The 12,177-nt window shown below is 49.0% G+C and overlaps 1 protein-coding gene across 1 annotated transcript in view; it reads right to left on the bottom strand.

Annotated features, from left to right (window-relative positions):
• Positions 1-9,528, bottom strand: part of NR1D2 (nuclear receptor subfamily 1 group D member 2) — a 42,224-nt gene extending 32,696 nt beyond the window's left edge. The window contains exon 1 of the mRNA XM_056129590.1: positions 9,201-9,528. Coding sequence (XP_055985565.1) covers positions 9,201-9,216 — 16 coding nt within the window. The 5' untranslated portion in view covers positions 9,217-9,528. The remainder of the gene's footprint in view (positions 1-9,200) is intronic.
• Between the last annotated feature and the right edge of the window lie 2,649 nt (positions 9,529-12,177).

The raw sequence follows: 12,177 nt of genomic DNA, 5'->3' as shown, positions 1-12,177 counted from the left end.
GAGAGATAGTACACCAGGTTAAGCGTTTGCCTTGCATGTGGGCCAACCCAAGTTCAATCCCCGGCATCCCATAAAGGTCCTTCAAGTCTGTCAGGAGTAATACTTGAGCACCACTGGTTGTGCCCCATCAAATAAATAAATAAACAAAAGGCTTAAGAAGGGGGCAGGAGGCAGAGTACAACAGGCAATGTGTGCCTTGCACACAGCTGACCTAGGTTCCATCCATTCCTAGCACCCCACTTGATACTCCAAGCCCTGCCAGGAGTGACTCTTGGGTTCAGAGTTAAGAGTAAGCCCTGAGCACCCCTGTGAGTAGCCCCCAAACAAACAATAAATGAAAGGTTTGCAGGGTTAAGCTGGGCTTAGAGCAGATAGTTCAATGGCAACAGTATTTTAAGAGTGAGGCCAAGAACTTGTTTTTGTTTTGTTTTGGGGCCACACCCAGTGGTGATCTCAGCTCATTCCTGGTTCTGAGGTCACTCTGGCCGGGCTCAGGGAGGTAACCTGGGCTGACCACGTGCAAGGCAAGCACCCGACCCATTGTACTACCACTCAGGCCCATGAAGTTAGATTCCCCAGTGCCACCTAAATACAGTAGGCTGTCTGCTGTATATAAAATGTACAGCCCTCAGCAAGCATGGTAACCAGAATGTGCATGAGCACCAAAACTAAAGTGCCTGACCCCAAGAGTGCACAACCAAATGCCGAAACACCACAATAAAACATGTATGACATCATAGAAATAACAGCAAAGGGTCAGAAGAAAAAAGATTTTTAGAAGTATTAATAGGCCAACTACAGAAACAGCTGTGTTGACCATATATTCCAGGGCAACATGAGCAGGATTTCACACAATTTACTACCAACTGTCGAGGATCACAAGGGCACTACAGAGCTCAAAGAAAGATTAGTAGAGACCGGGGCTGACAGACATGCAGTGGGCAGGGCATTTGCCTTGCACACAGCCAACCCAATTTCGATTCCTGGCATATGGTTCCCTGAACCCCATCAGGAGTGATCTCTTGAGTGCAGAGCGTGGAGTAAGCCCTCTGCACTGAGAGAAGTGTCTTAAAAACAAACAAAAAAGGTTAGGAGAGGCAAGCGCAGCCCAAGGTGCGATAGCATAGTGTATATTGGCCAGAGATCTGGCTCTGCCACAGAGCACACGCCTTGCTTGTACAAGAGGCCCTAGATTCAATGCCTGGCACCCACCAAATAATAAAAACAGAACATGCAAATTATTAATGTTAAGAGGGATAGACATAGAAAGACTGCATTCATCTGGGGAACATAAAGTAACAAAATAGGATACTAACACCCAAGAGTGGCTGAAATTAGTACCAGGAGGTTTGCTCCACGGCTTGGAGGCCAGCCACACATGCTAGGGGAAAAGGGAACTCAGATAGAGAAGGGAGCACCAAATAAAGGGTGTTGGGAGGATCCTCCCAGGATGGGAGAAGCATGCTGAAAGTAGACTACAGACCAAACATGATTGTCACCCATTGCCTCTTTTGCAAACCACAGCACCCAAAAGGAGAGAGATAACAAAAGGGAATGCCCTGCCACAGAGGCAGGATGGGATGAGAAGGATGGGGGGCGGGAGGGATACTGGAACCCGTGGTGGTGGAAAATGGGCACTGGTGGAGAGATGGGTATTTGATCATTGTATAATTGAAACCCAAGCACAAAAATTTGTAAGTCTACCACTGTACCTCATGGTGTTTCACTAAAAAAATTTAAAAATTTTAAAAAAAATTATTAATGTTATGAGGTTAAACACAAATGTAAGAGTGACAAAAATGGTATTTTGGAAGTCTTCTTTTCCTAGTATAAATCACTGAAAAAGAAGGGATTGATGAAACTCCGAGGCTCTGCTGACCAGCCCTTTTCCATCAGCTATAACCCTATACCAGGACTAATCAAGCAAGGTTACTGACACAGTGATCTCCTTTAGCCCCAAGAAGGCAAGTCCACCAAGGTGTGCTCCTAATTTTAAATGTTATGCCTAAAATTATTATATTATAATCGTGAGCTTTCTGGATTAAAAATTTGGCTCTACTGCTTGCTGGGTAAATTACTTAACTTCAATTTGCTTAATCCCTCATTTACAAATGTGACAAGTGTCTTTCTTTGTAAAACTAACATAATGATGCATGCAAATTAAAATGTACTTGTAATAACACATGTAAAGAGGCGGGCTCATAGTAAATGCTCAACAGATACTGGGAATTGTTTTATCATCAATGTAAAGTTCAATTAGAATATTCTAACAAAAGTAATGCTCCCTTTTTCGATTTTCAATGTGTCATATGAACCCAGTCGGTTTCTCTGAAGGTTACTGCTACGATACCCTCTAAATTTCTTTGATTGCTCGTTTGGGGGTTAGCAGTATATCATGTTTCAGTGCTCAAGGATTATAGGATGCTGAGGGTTGAACCTGATGCTGGGGAATGAATCAAGGCTCCAGCATGCAAAGCATATGCTCCAATCTTTGGATGATTAAACTCGCCCCTTCTGAATCTCTCAATCCCACTGAATAATCACTTCTTATTCTTCATATATCTTTTTTTCTTATCCAAACAAAGGTTTCTTTATACCCCTACGCCTACCTACCTCTTTTCTTTCAAAGTTTGCAGAATAGCAAACACATATTTTTGGGGGGGTGGTTTTGGAGTTTTGGGGGGCCACACATGGTGATGCTCGGGGGTTACTCCTGGCTCTGCACTCAGGAAATACTGGTGGGGCTGATGGGAGATGAGATGGGGGTTATATAGAATGCTGAGGATCAAGCTCAGTTTGGCCACGTGCAAGGCAAGAACCCTACCTGCTGTACTATCACTCCAGCCCAGGGGTTTTGTTTTTGTTTTGGGACCACACACCCAGTGATGCTCAGGGAATACTTCTGGCTCTGCATTCAGGAATTATTCCTGGCAGTGCTAGGGGAACAATACAGGATGCCAAGAGTTGAACTCAGATCAACCAATGCAAGGCAAGCACCCTGCAATATGTCCTGTCTCCACGGCCCCAACCCTAGCTTTTAAACCCATATGAGGTTGCATACCACAAATTTCTTCATGATTTATCAGTCAATTTATTTATGTATCTATCTTATACGCCTAAGTATACAGTATCATCTAGAAATTTTCAGATAAGGGTCTAGAGGTATAGTCCTGTGGATAGAGCACTTGCCTTGCACATACTACCCTGGAACCACATAAGGTCTCCCACTATTGCCAGAAATGATTCTTTAGCACAGAACTAGGACTAAGCCCTGAGAGCTGCTGGGTGTGAGCAAACAATAAATAAAAAACCAGAGACTTTTCAAAAAAATAAACACTCTTGAGATTCATATGGAATAATAAACTCCACCCGCCCCTCTCGGAGAGCCCGGCAAGCTACCGAGAGTATTCGATATGCCAGACACAGTAACAACAAAGTCTCCAATGGAGACGTTACTGGGCCCGCTCGAGCAAATCGACGATCAACGGGAGGGCCTTTACCTTTACCTTTTCCCCAACAGCCAAAGTAATTCTAAGGAAAAAGAAGATAGGAGGCACATTTTTTCCCCCAACTTCAAATGGTAATATATAAAGCAATAGCAATTAAAACAGCATGGTTCTGGAACAGAACCAGTGGAACAGAACCGAAACTTCAGAGACAAACCCTCAGGTATTTGTGTCAAATAAACTCAGTGTGTTCATCTTCCCTCAATAAAGGAACAAAAAATATATAAAGTAGAGCAAGACAAGCCTCATCAACAAAGTGAAGAAAAATGGTCACGTGTAAAAGGAAAAAAATGAACTCAGCACCCTTTGTAATGCCATGCAAAAAATCAAATTGAAATGGATTAAAGATCTTGATATCAGAATCTATTAAGCTACATAGAGGAAAGCATAAGTATAACTCCCCATGACACTGTAGCTAGAGGCATATTTAAGGATGCACCACCACTGGTCAAGCAAAGTTAAACAAATGGGGCCTAGAGCGATAGCACAGTGGGTACTGTGTTTGCCTTGCACACGGCCGACCTGGGTTCGATTCCCAGCATCCCATATGGACCCCCGAATTAACGCCAGGAGTAATTCCTGAGTGAAGAGCCAGGAGTCACCCCTGTGCATCACCGGGTATGACCCAAAAAGAAAAAAAAAAAAAAGATAAATGGGTCTACATTAAGAAGCTCTACAATGAACAGAATACAAAGACACCCCAAAGACTGAAAAAAAAAATAACTCACCACTATTCTGATGAAAGATTAATATACAAGATATATAAAGTACTGGTGGAACTTTACAAGAGAAAAACACACAACCCCATGAAAAATAGGGGAGGGCTGGAGCAATAATAGAACACTGAATACGGTCTGTTTGCCTTGCATGTGGCCAACGGTTGGGTTCAATCCCGGGCACCCCATATGGTCCCCTGAGTCCCCCCAGGAATGATCCTCGGGTACACAGCCAGAAATAAGCCCTGAGCATCACCAGATGTGGCCCAAAAACCTGTGTTGTGTGTCTGTTCACACGTGCATGTGTATAAAAAGAAAGAATAAATAGAAATAGAGGAGAAAAGAGATCAACAGAAACTTAAACAAGAAATACAAATGGCCAAAAGTCATGGTCACGGTTCTCCCATTGTTCATCGATTTGCTCGAGCGGGCCCAGTAATATCTCCATCGTGAGACTTGTTGTTACTGTGTTTGGCATACTGTATACTTCACGGGTAGCTTGCCAGGCTTTGCCATGCAGGCGAGATACTCTCGGTAGCTTGCTGGGCTCTCTGAGAGGGGCGGAGGAATCCAACCCAGCTTGGCCGGGCTGGCTGTGCGCAAGGCAAACGCCCCCTACTGCTGTGCTATCGCTCCAGCCCAAAGCATATTAAAAATGCTGTGTATCACCATCATCAGGGAAATCCAAATGAAAACAACAATGGGAAATCACTGCACACAACAGAGGCTGGCATACATCAAAAAGAACCACCATCAGTGCTGGTGTAGGAAACCCTCATTCACTGCTAATGGGAATGTCTACTGTCCAGCCTATTTTTTGAAAAACTATATGGACATTCCTTAAAAATCTAGGAATGAGCTTCCATATTACCCATATTCACTTCCTGGAATATACTCCAAGGGCTCAAAATCACAATGCAAAACAAACATCTGCATTCCTATGTTCATTGCTGCATAATAGCCAATATCTGGATACAACCCAGTTGCCCAAGAACAGATAACTGGATTTAAAAAAAAAATAACCCATAGTGCATATACACAATGGACTACTACTAATAATCTGTAAAAAAAAAAAAAAAAAAAAAAAAAGATTAAGCCAGGCAATTTGCTGCTACCTGAATAGTATCATGCCAAGTGAGTCAGAGAGGGACAGACACAGAATCATCTCATAAGTAGGATATAAAGAAACATAACTGGGTGAATAAAAACTACTCCCAGGGCTATAGAAAGAAGAGCCTGGTAACTGATCTTCAGTAGGAAACTCTCCACTGGGGGACAGGGGATAGGTCAGAGAAGGGAAAACGATGACAGCAGTGGAGGGAAGTGTACACCCTGACAGAAGTGGGGTGCTGAATGGAGGTAAAGGGATATGTATGATACCCTATCAGAAACACTTTGTAAGACAAAGTGCCTGAAAGTAAAAAAGATGAAAAAAAGGGGAGGAAAACTGGGGACCTTGGCGGAAGGAAGTGGGCACTGATGAAGGGATTGGTGTTGGAATATTTTATCTATGAAACTCAATCATGAATGCCTCTGTAATTCAGTGATTCAATTTTAAAAAATTAATGAAAGAGACAGATACCCTTGGGCTTGCCTTGCATGCAAACTGACATAGGTTCACTCTCCAGCACCGCATATGGTCCCTTCAGACACTATCAGGGAGCACTCCTGAACACAAAACCAGTAACAGCCATGGAAGGTGTGACCAAACCCTCTCCTCAAAATATTTCTGTGGCAAGAGGTTCCAGTGGGAAAAGTCTAAGTGACCCTGGTATGCATAATTAAAATCTTTATGCAGGGGTCAGGGAGATGCCTCAGAGATAATGAAGCCTATGCTTTGCACTCCCAGAAGGATTCCAGAACAATTATGGGTGTAGAAAATGAAAAGCAGCCAGAGAAATTGCTTAAAGGTCTGGAAGATTTGCATTTGCAGGGTTCGATCCTGGCACACAAAGTCCCCCACTCCCAGCACTGTGACTCTTGAGTACTTAGCCAGAGTACATGCGGGTATGGCAGGAAAAAAAAAAAGTATAGTCAATTTCTACTTTCATTATTCCCCATCTGTGTTCATCATAAAGAGGGTAAAGGTACCATGTGTCATGAAATACAACTGTATAATATAGTTAAATGAAATGGTCACTGGGTGAATGCACACTAATAACAGCATCAACCCAAAGGGAAGGGCAGAAGTGTGCCACAAAGCACTGAACTTGGTCTACACCCTACTAGTGAGGTGATGACTCAAAGGGCTGGAGTACATGCTTTGCACAGTAGAAGACAAGGGTTCCCCTGAACACTGTGGAGTTCCCACCGCACACTGTGGCTCCCACAAATTAAAAAAATTTACTAGAAGAAATAAGAAATATATGTATATATTTTATATATAGGTCCGGACCGGAGTGTGAGTACAGCAGGTAGGGCATTTTGTCTTCCATGCGGCCGACACGGGTTCAATCCTCCAAAATGATCAGGAGTAATTCTTGAGTGCAGAGCCAGGAGTAACCCCTGAGCACCTCCGCGTGTGGTCCAAAACCCACATATAATACACACACACACACACACACACACACACACACAGAGGACAATTTGAAGATTAAAAGGGAATACTTCTAAAAGCTTCCTCTGAAAATTAAAAGGCAGGAATTGTTCATAAACTGTGTAGCAACTTGTAACAGCCTGAACTTGGAATAAAACAAACATGAAAAATTTTAGTTAGATACTTAGATCAAGATACAAGAGGTTGGAGATATAACACAGTAGGGTCTTGCACCCGGCCGACCAGGTTTTGATCCCATATGCATCACCCTCTTATGATTTCCCCCAGGCAGCACCAGGATTGGGCCCTCAGTGCAGAACTGGACTAACCCTGAGCACAGCTTGATGTGTCCCAAAACAAAACAAAAGAACAAAACGAAAGAAAAAATAAAGAAAAAAGGTAATCACATATACCTACACTTCAGAAACACCTGCACAATGGATAAAATAATTAGCTTCAAAATGGTTCACAAGAAGTCTTGCTTGACTGCAAGGTTACTATGAATCAGCAAAGCAATATGTGACAAAAATTAAGCCTGACAGAGGCTTCATTTGCAACACGATCCAAAACCTGGAATCTGAGAACTATCCAACCACTTAGGCAAGAATCTGTTCTGAACTCTAACCTTCTGCTGGGTGCCAAATCCCAAGAGAGATGTTGAGGACTGAAAGGGGGTGGGGGGGGGGGGGTTGAAGGATGTAGTGGAGAAACAGGAACTGAGCAAGAAAGGGGCTAAAGAACTAAAATCAGAGACTGGGAAGGAGAGAGCCAACAGCCATCCAATCCCAAATGATGTTGTGTCACTTGCAGCCAGGCAAGACAAAGATGTAAACGATGATCCAAGGAAGGTTCGAATCAGAGAAAAACTTTCTGACCACCGCAATCAGCCAGCTTATCACACGGCAGTGCGGAAGCTGCAATAACTCCTGGATGCCAAGCGCTAGGTTAGAAGCAGCTGAACCTGATCACTCTCATCAAGAAGTAGTTTGATTCCATGACAGTTCAAGGGCTCAGCGGTCCACAGGTCATCGAAACCCAACATGAGTCATTTTCGCGGCGGGTGATCGACCCCTCCAAAAACAGGGTCATCAACGCCTGGTTTGTCCAAACAAAAAACTTGGCACAAACCGACTTCTCGAAACCCGAGAGGGTTCTAAGAACATGGCCATCAGCCAAGTGCAGACGACAAAGAAAAAGGGGGGGGGGGGGGTGTCCTGACAGTTCTGGGGCGCTAGCGGCAGAAACGGGAGGATCCCCAGGCTTCCGAAGACCAGTTCGGCTGCTCAAGGGTCACGGGAGCCTACGCAGCATAACTGACTAAGGTCTGAGTCACTTAGGGTCACCTGAGTCATCCTCCCAAAAGGGTGGGGCGACTAGCTACGGGCGTGACCCGCTTACAGTAAGGTTCCCAGGCCCGGGACGGGGAGGAGGGGAGTTCCGAGCCGTTTCTCTAAACGAAGGTGCGTCCTAAAGGAAACCTACAGCGGCAGCCTCCTCTGCGGGGAGGGGGCTGCCCCGTCTGCCGGCCGCTGCTCGGGCTCTAAACCCTTTGGACCCCGTAGCATCTGTCCCTTCCTCCTCAGCGCCCCCCACCCCCACCCCTCGCTCCAGCTTCCCCGGGGCTCCCGCTTCAGTCGGGGAGCGCAACGTCGACCCCCCGCGCCCCCTGCACGACTACGCCGGTGTCCGCCAAGTCTGCGGCCGGAACAACGCTCCGTTAAGCCCGAGCCGCCGCCGCCGCCACCACCGGGGCGAGGGGGCCTCGGCGCCGCTGCCGGGCTGCGGGGCGGCGGGGCTCGCCGGGGCACGCGCCCGCGCACGCGCGGCCTCCTCCGCAGTCTGCAGCCCCGCGGGGGAGGAGGGAATCGCGGCCGCGTCACCGAGGAGGGTTCCGACGGGGGGCGGGGCCCGCCGGGCGGGCCCGGCTGCGGCACTCCCCGGCGTCGCGCGCGCGCTCGCGCGCACCCGCACCCGCCCCCACGTGTCCCTGCGGCCCCGGGGAAATGTGGGTCACCGAGTCGCCCGGCCTCACGTGTCCCCGCCCGCCGCCGCCGCCTCAGCGCCCATTATGTAATGCCGCGTCACGCGCCCGCCCAGCCAACCGGCTCCCGCGCGCCGCCGAACGTAAACACAGCGCGCACGTGGCTCGCGCGGCCGGGCCATGTGAGGGGGGGGGCCGGGCCGCGCCGCGCGGATGTGGGGAGCGGTGGGGAGCGGAGGGGGGGGGTGGGGGAGGCCGCCGTGCGGGCGGCCCCGGAGAGAGGGGCGCCGGGAATCCCGCCCGAGGCGCACACGCGCCCCGCGGACACCCACCCCACCGCGCCCGCAGGAAGGGTGGGGTGGGGTGGGGGGAAGCTCTCCCGCCGCCGTGCCCCGAAGTGCCCGAGCGGGCTCCCCGCGCCCCCTCCGCCCGGCCCCGATCCGCCGCAGTCCGCTTCTTACCCGCATTCACCTCCATGGTGCCCTCGGGGAGGGAGCCCAGGCCCCGCTCGCTTCCCGCAGAGGGAGCCGCGCCGCCGCCGCCGCCGCCTCAGCTCAGCGCCGCCCCGGGCTGGAGGCAGCGCCGATCGCGGGTCCCCCACATGGGCAGAGCGGGCGGGGCGCCCGGGACCCGCACCCCGCGGGCGGAAAGCGGGTGGCTGTCAGGGAGGGCCGGCGGCGGCCGGCGAGCGGCGCTCCTCGCGGGGTCCCTGACAACAAAAGCGGCGGCGCGGCGGCTTCCTGCAGCCAGCGCACCGCGGCAGCGAGGGAGGCTGACGGGGAGGGCAGCCGCGACCATGTGACCCGCGCACACACCCCCGCGGCCGGCCGCAGCGGCGACTCCGCCCCCTCCCCGCCCCTTCCTCCGCGGCTCGCGCCGCCCGGGGCCCCGCGCGCTCCCCGCCGACCCTCGCGGCGGACCCCACCCCCCACCCACCCCCGTCTCGCTGCTCCTCCCCGCCTCCCGGCCGACTTTCCCGCCTCGGGCTCGGGGGGGATCCCCCCACCTCCCCGGAATTCTCCCCGGTCCCCCACCCCACCCCCACCCCCGACACCTCCGGGGCACCTCGGCTGGCGACCGGCGATCTAGGACCTCCCCCTGGCGCCGCGCCCCGAGGCTTTTCAGGACGCCGGGCCTGGGCCAACTTGGCTCGGGCCGGCCGAATCCTGACCTCCCGCACTCCCACCCTCAGGTCTCAGACCTAGAAAGCCGCTGGGGTCTTGGCGGGCACAACTCTTTTCTCTTCCCTCTGTCGGTCCCTCCTGGGTGCTTTGGGCCGGTCCCAGAGCCTGAGCTTTGACTTGATGTTGGCGATTGCTCTCCACGCCGAGGCTTCTCCCCGAGCTCCAGGCTCCTCCGTCCACCCCTCCAAGTGTCCCTGAGGCATTTGAAATTTTAAAGTGTAAAAAAAAGATACCGTGAGGGCTCTCTCGAAACAGTGGATACATAAGTATCCGTTTCTCCTTTAGGTATATTTTTACCTCAGAAGGAAAACGGGAAAGCAAATGACTGATGTGCTGGGGTATGGAGAGGGAAGTGCGTTTATGTCTGCATTTAATTTGGGGGGGGGGGGGTGGCGGGGTGTCGTTATGCTTTGTTTTCTTTTGATGTCTCCCATTTAAATGCATAACAGAACGAGTGAGGGAGGCGTGGATAGATAGGTTGATGAACTGTAAGGTATTAGCTAACTTCTCTGAAATTCCTATCAGATTGCTCTGAATTTTTCCAGGATGGAATGGGAAAAGTGGGGCTCCTACGAACTTGAATGGGCTGTGCACACGCTTTGCAGGAAAACTGCTTCCATCCTGGAGACTTGTGAGGGGTGGTTTTCCCCCACCCCTCTCTTACCTCAGCACTGCTAGGAGTGACGATACCGCCCCCACCTCCAGCACCGAGTTTGAAATAGTCTCTGAGCATCTCTAGGTGTGACCCCAAAGCAGCAACAACAAAAATTAGAATGGGGAAAAGATAATGTGTAAGAATTTTCACATATGCAGCACCTCTTTTTTCCGTCTGCTCCATTATTAGTCTCTCACACCCATTTCAATCTTCACCTTTCCTGAAGCAAAATTAGTGGGAAATGTCTCAGTCGCTTTCTCTCTTTCTTTCCCTCCGTCTCCCCCGTCAGCCGTTTATACCCCATTCTATAAAATTAACAAACCTCAGCTGATAAGTCGTGGTCTGCCTTCCACCTATGCATCTATGTGTTGCTGTTGACTCTAGACCACACCGAGCACTCTCACCACTTGTGTGGGCTGCTGTAACACGTCTCCAGCAGAAGGACTGCCCTTAGTAGCCACCTACAGTAACTCCTTTTTCCCCAGTGTTATTTTTCAAATGTAAATGACATTTGGTACTTTGGCACTTGGGAGGTGGTGGGAGCTGGCAGAAAACTTATCCTAACCTACAAACGCCCTGCACAGAGGATGACAGGCCCCTTTTTCCAGGGCTCCCTGGACACCTTTTAAACAGTTCTCTAACCACTGTCTACCTCAGGGCTTTATCACCCTGTATGATGCAAATACAAGAGCTCCCCAAGCTGCTCTTTGTAACTTTTTTTTTCACTGTGTGTATCAACTACCTCTGTAGTCTCCTAAACGTATAAAACAAGATTGAAGTGAACTGTCTAGAAATCACAAAGAAATAAAAGGGGATACTCTGAAAAAGCTACCTATGTAGTATATGCTATGGCTATAAAAAGGCAGAATGTGGACACAGTAACTAACATTTGGGAGTCGCAATCAGGGTAGAAGAAGGAAGATTCAGATCAGGATTTTTCAGGGCCTGAAACTATGATTCCACACTGGTGAATACATAACAAGTGTACACTATCTACTGAACCTTCGAGGTAAGCTGTGGACTTTGGGTGATTATGATATTTTACTATAGGCTCATCAGTGATAACATATATCACTCTTGGCAGGATGCAGATAGTGGGAAGCTGTGTATTTTTATGCGGATGAGAGAATTCTGGATTTTCGGTTTCAATTTTGCTGAGAACCTAAAACTACAATTAAAAAGTTGTCTGTTCTTTTTAAATAAAGAAACTTTTTAAAGTTTAAAAGAGGGGTGGAGAGATGCCACAATGGGTAAGGCGTTTGCCTTGTACACAGCTGACCAGGTTCAATCCCCAGTGTCCCCCCCCCCCCCAGTGTGACCTCTGGACATAGAGCCAGGAGTAAGCCCTGAACATCACCAGGTGTGTCGCACAAAAACAAACCAAAAAAGCTAAAGCTAAAAATAAACTTTTAAAGAATGAAAAGACTATCTCTTCCATAATGTTAAAACCTATGTCTATTAGCATTACTATTAGCCTTTCTCCTTCCTGAGAGGTTTTGTGGGTAAATATAAAACTATATAAAACTGTACCCAGAGTTAGGAAGCAAGCACACCATTGGAAGGCACCAGACTCACCAACACCAGAAAGGATACTGAGCA

Source organism: Sorex fumeus, unplaced genomic scaffold (assembly GCF_029834395.1).
Source record: "Sorex fumeus unplaced genomic scaffold, SorFum_2.1 ptg000072l, whole genome shotgun sequence".
NCBI classification, from domain to species: domain Eukaryota; kingdom Metazoa; phylum Chordata; class Mammalia; order Eulipotyphla; family Soricidae; genus Sorex; species Sorex fumeus.
This window is presented reverse-complemented; position numbering and strand designations above follow the sequence as displayed.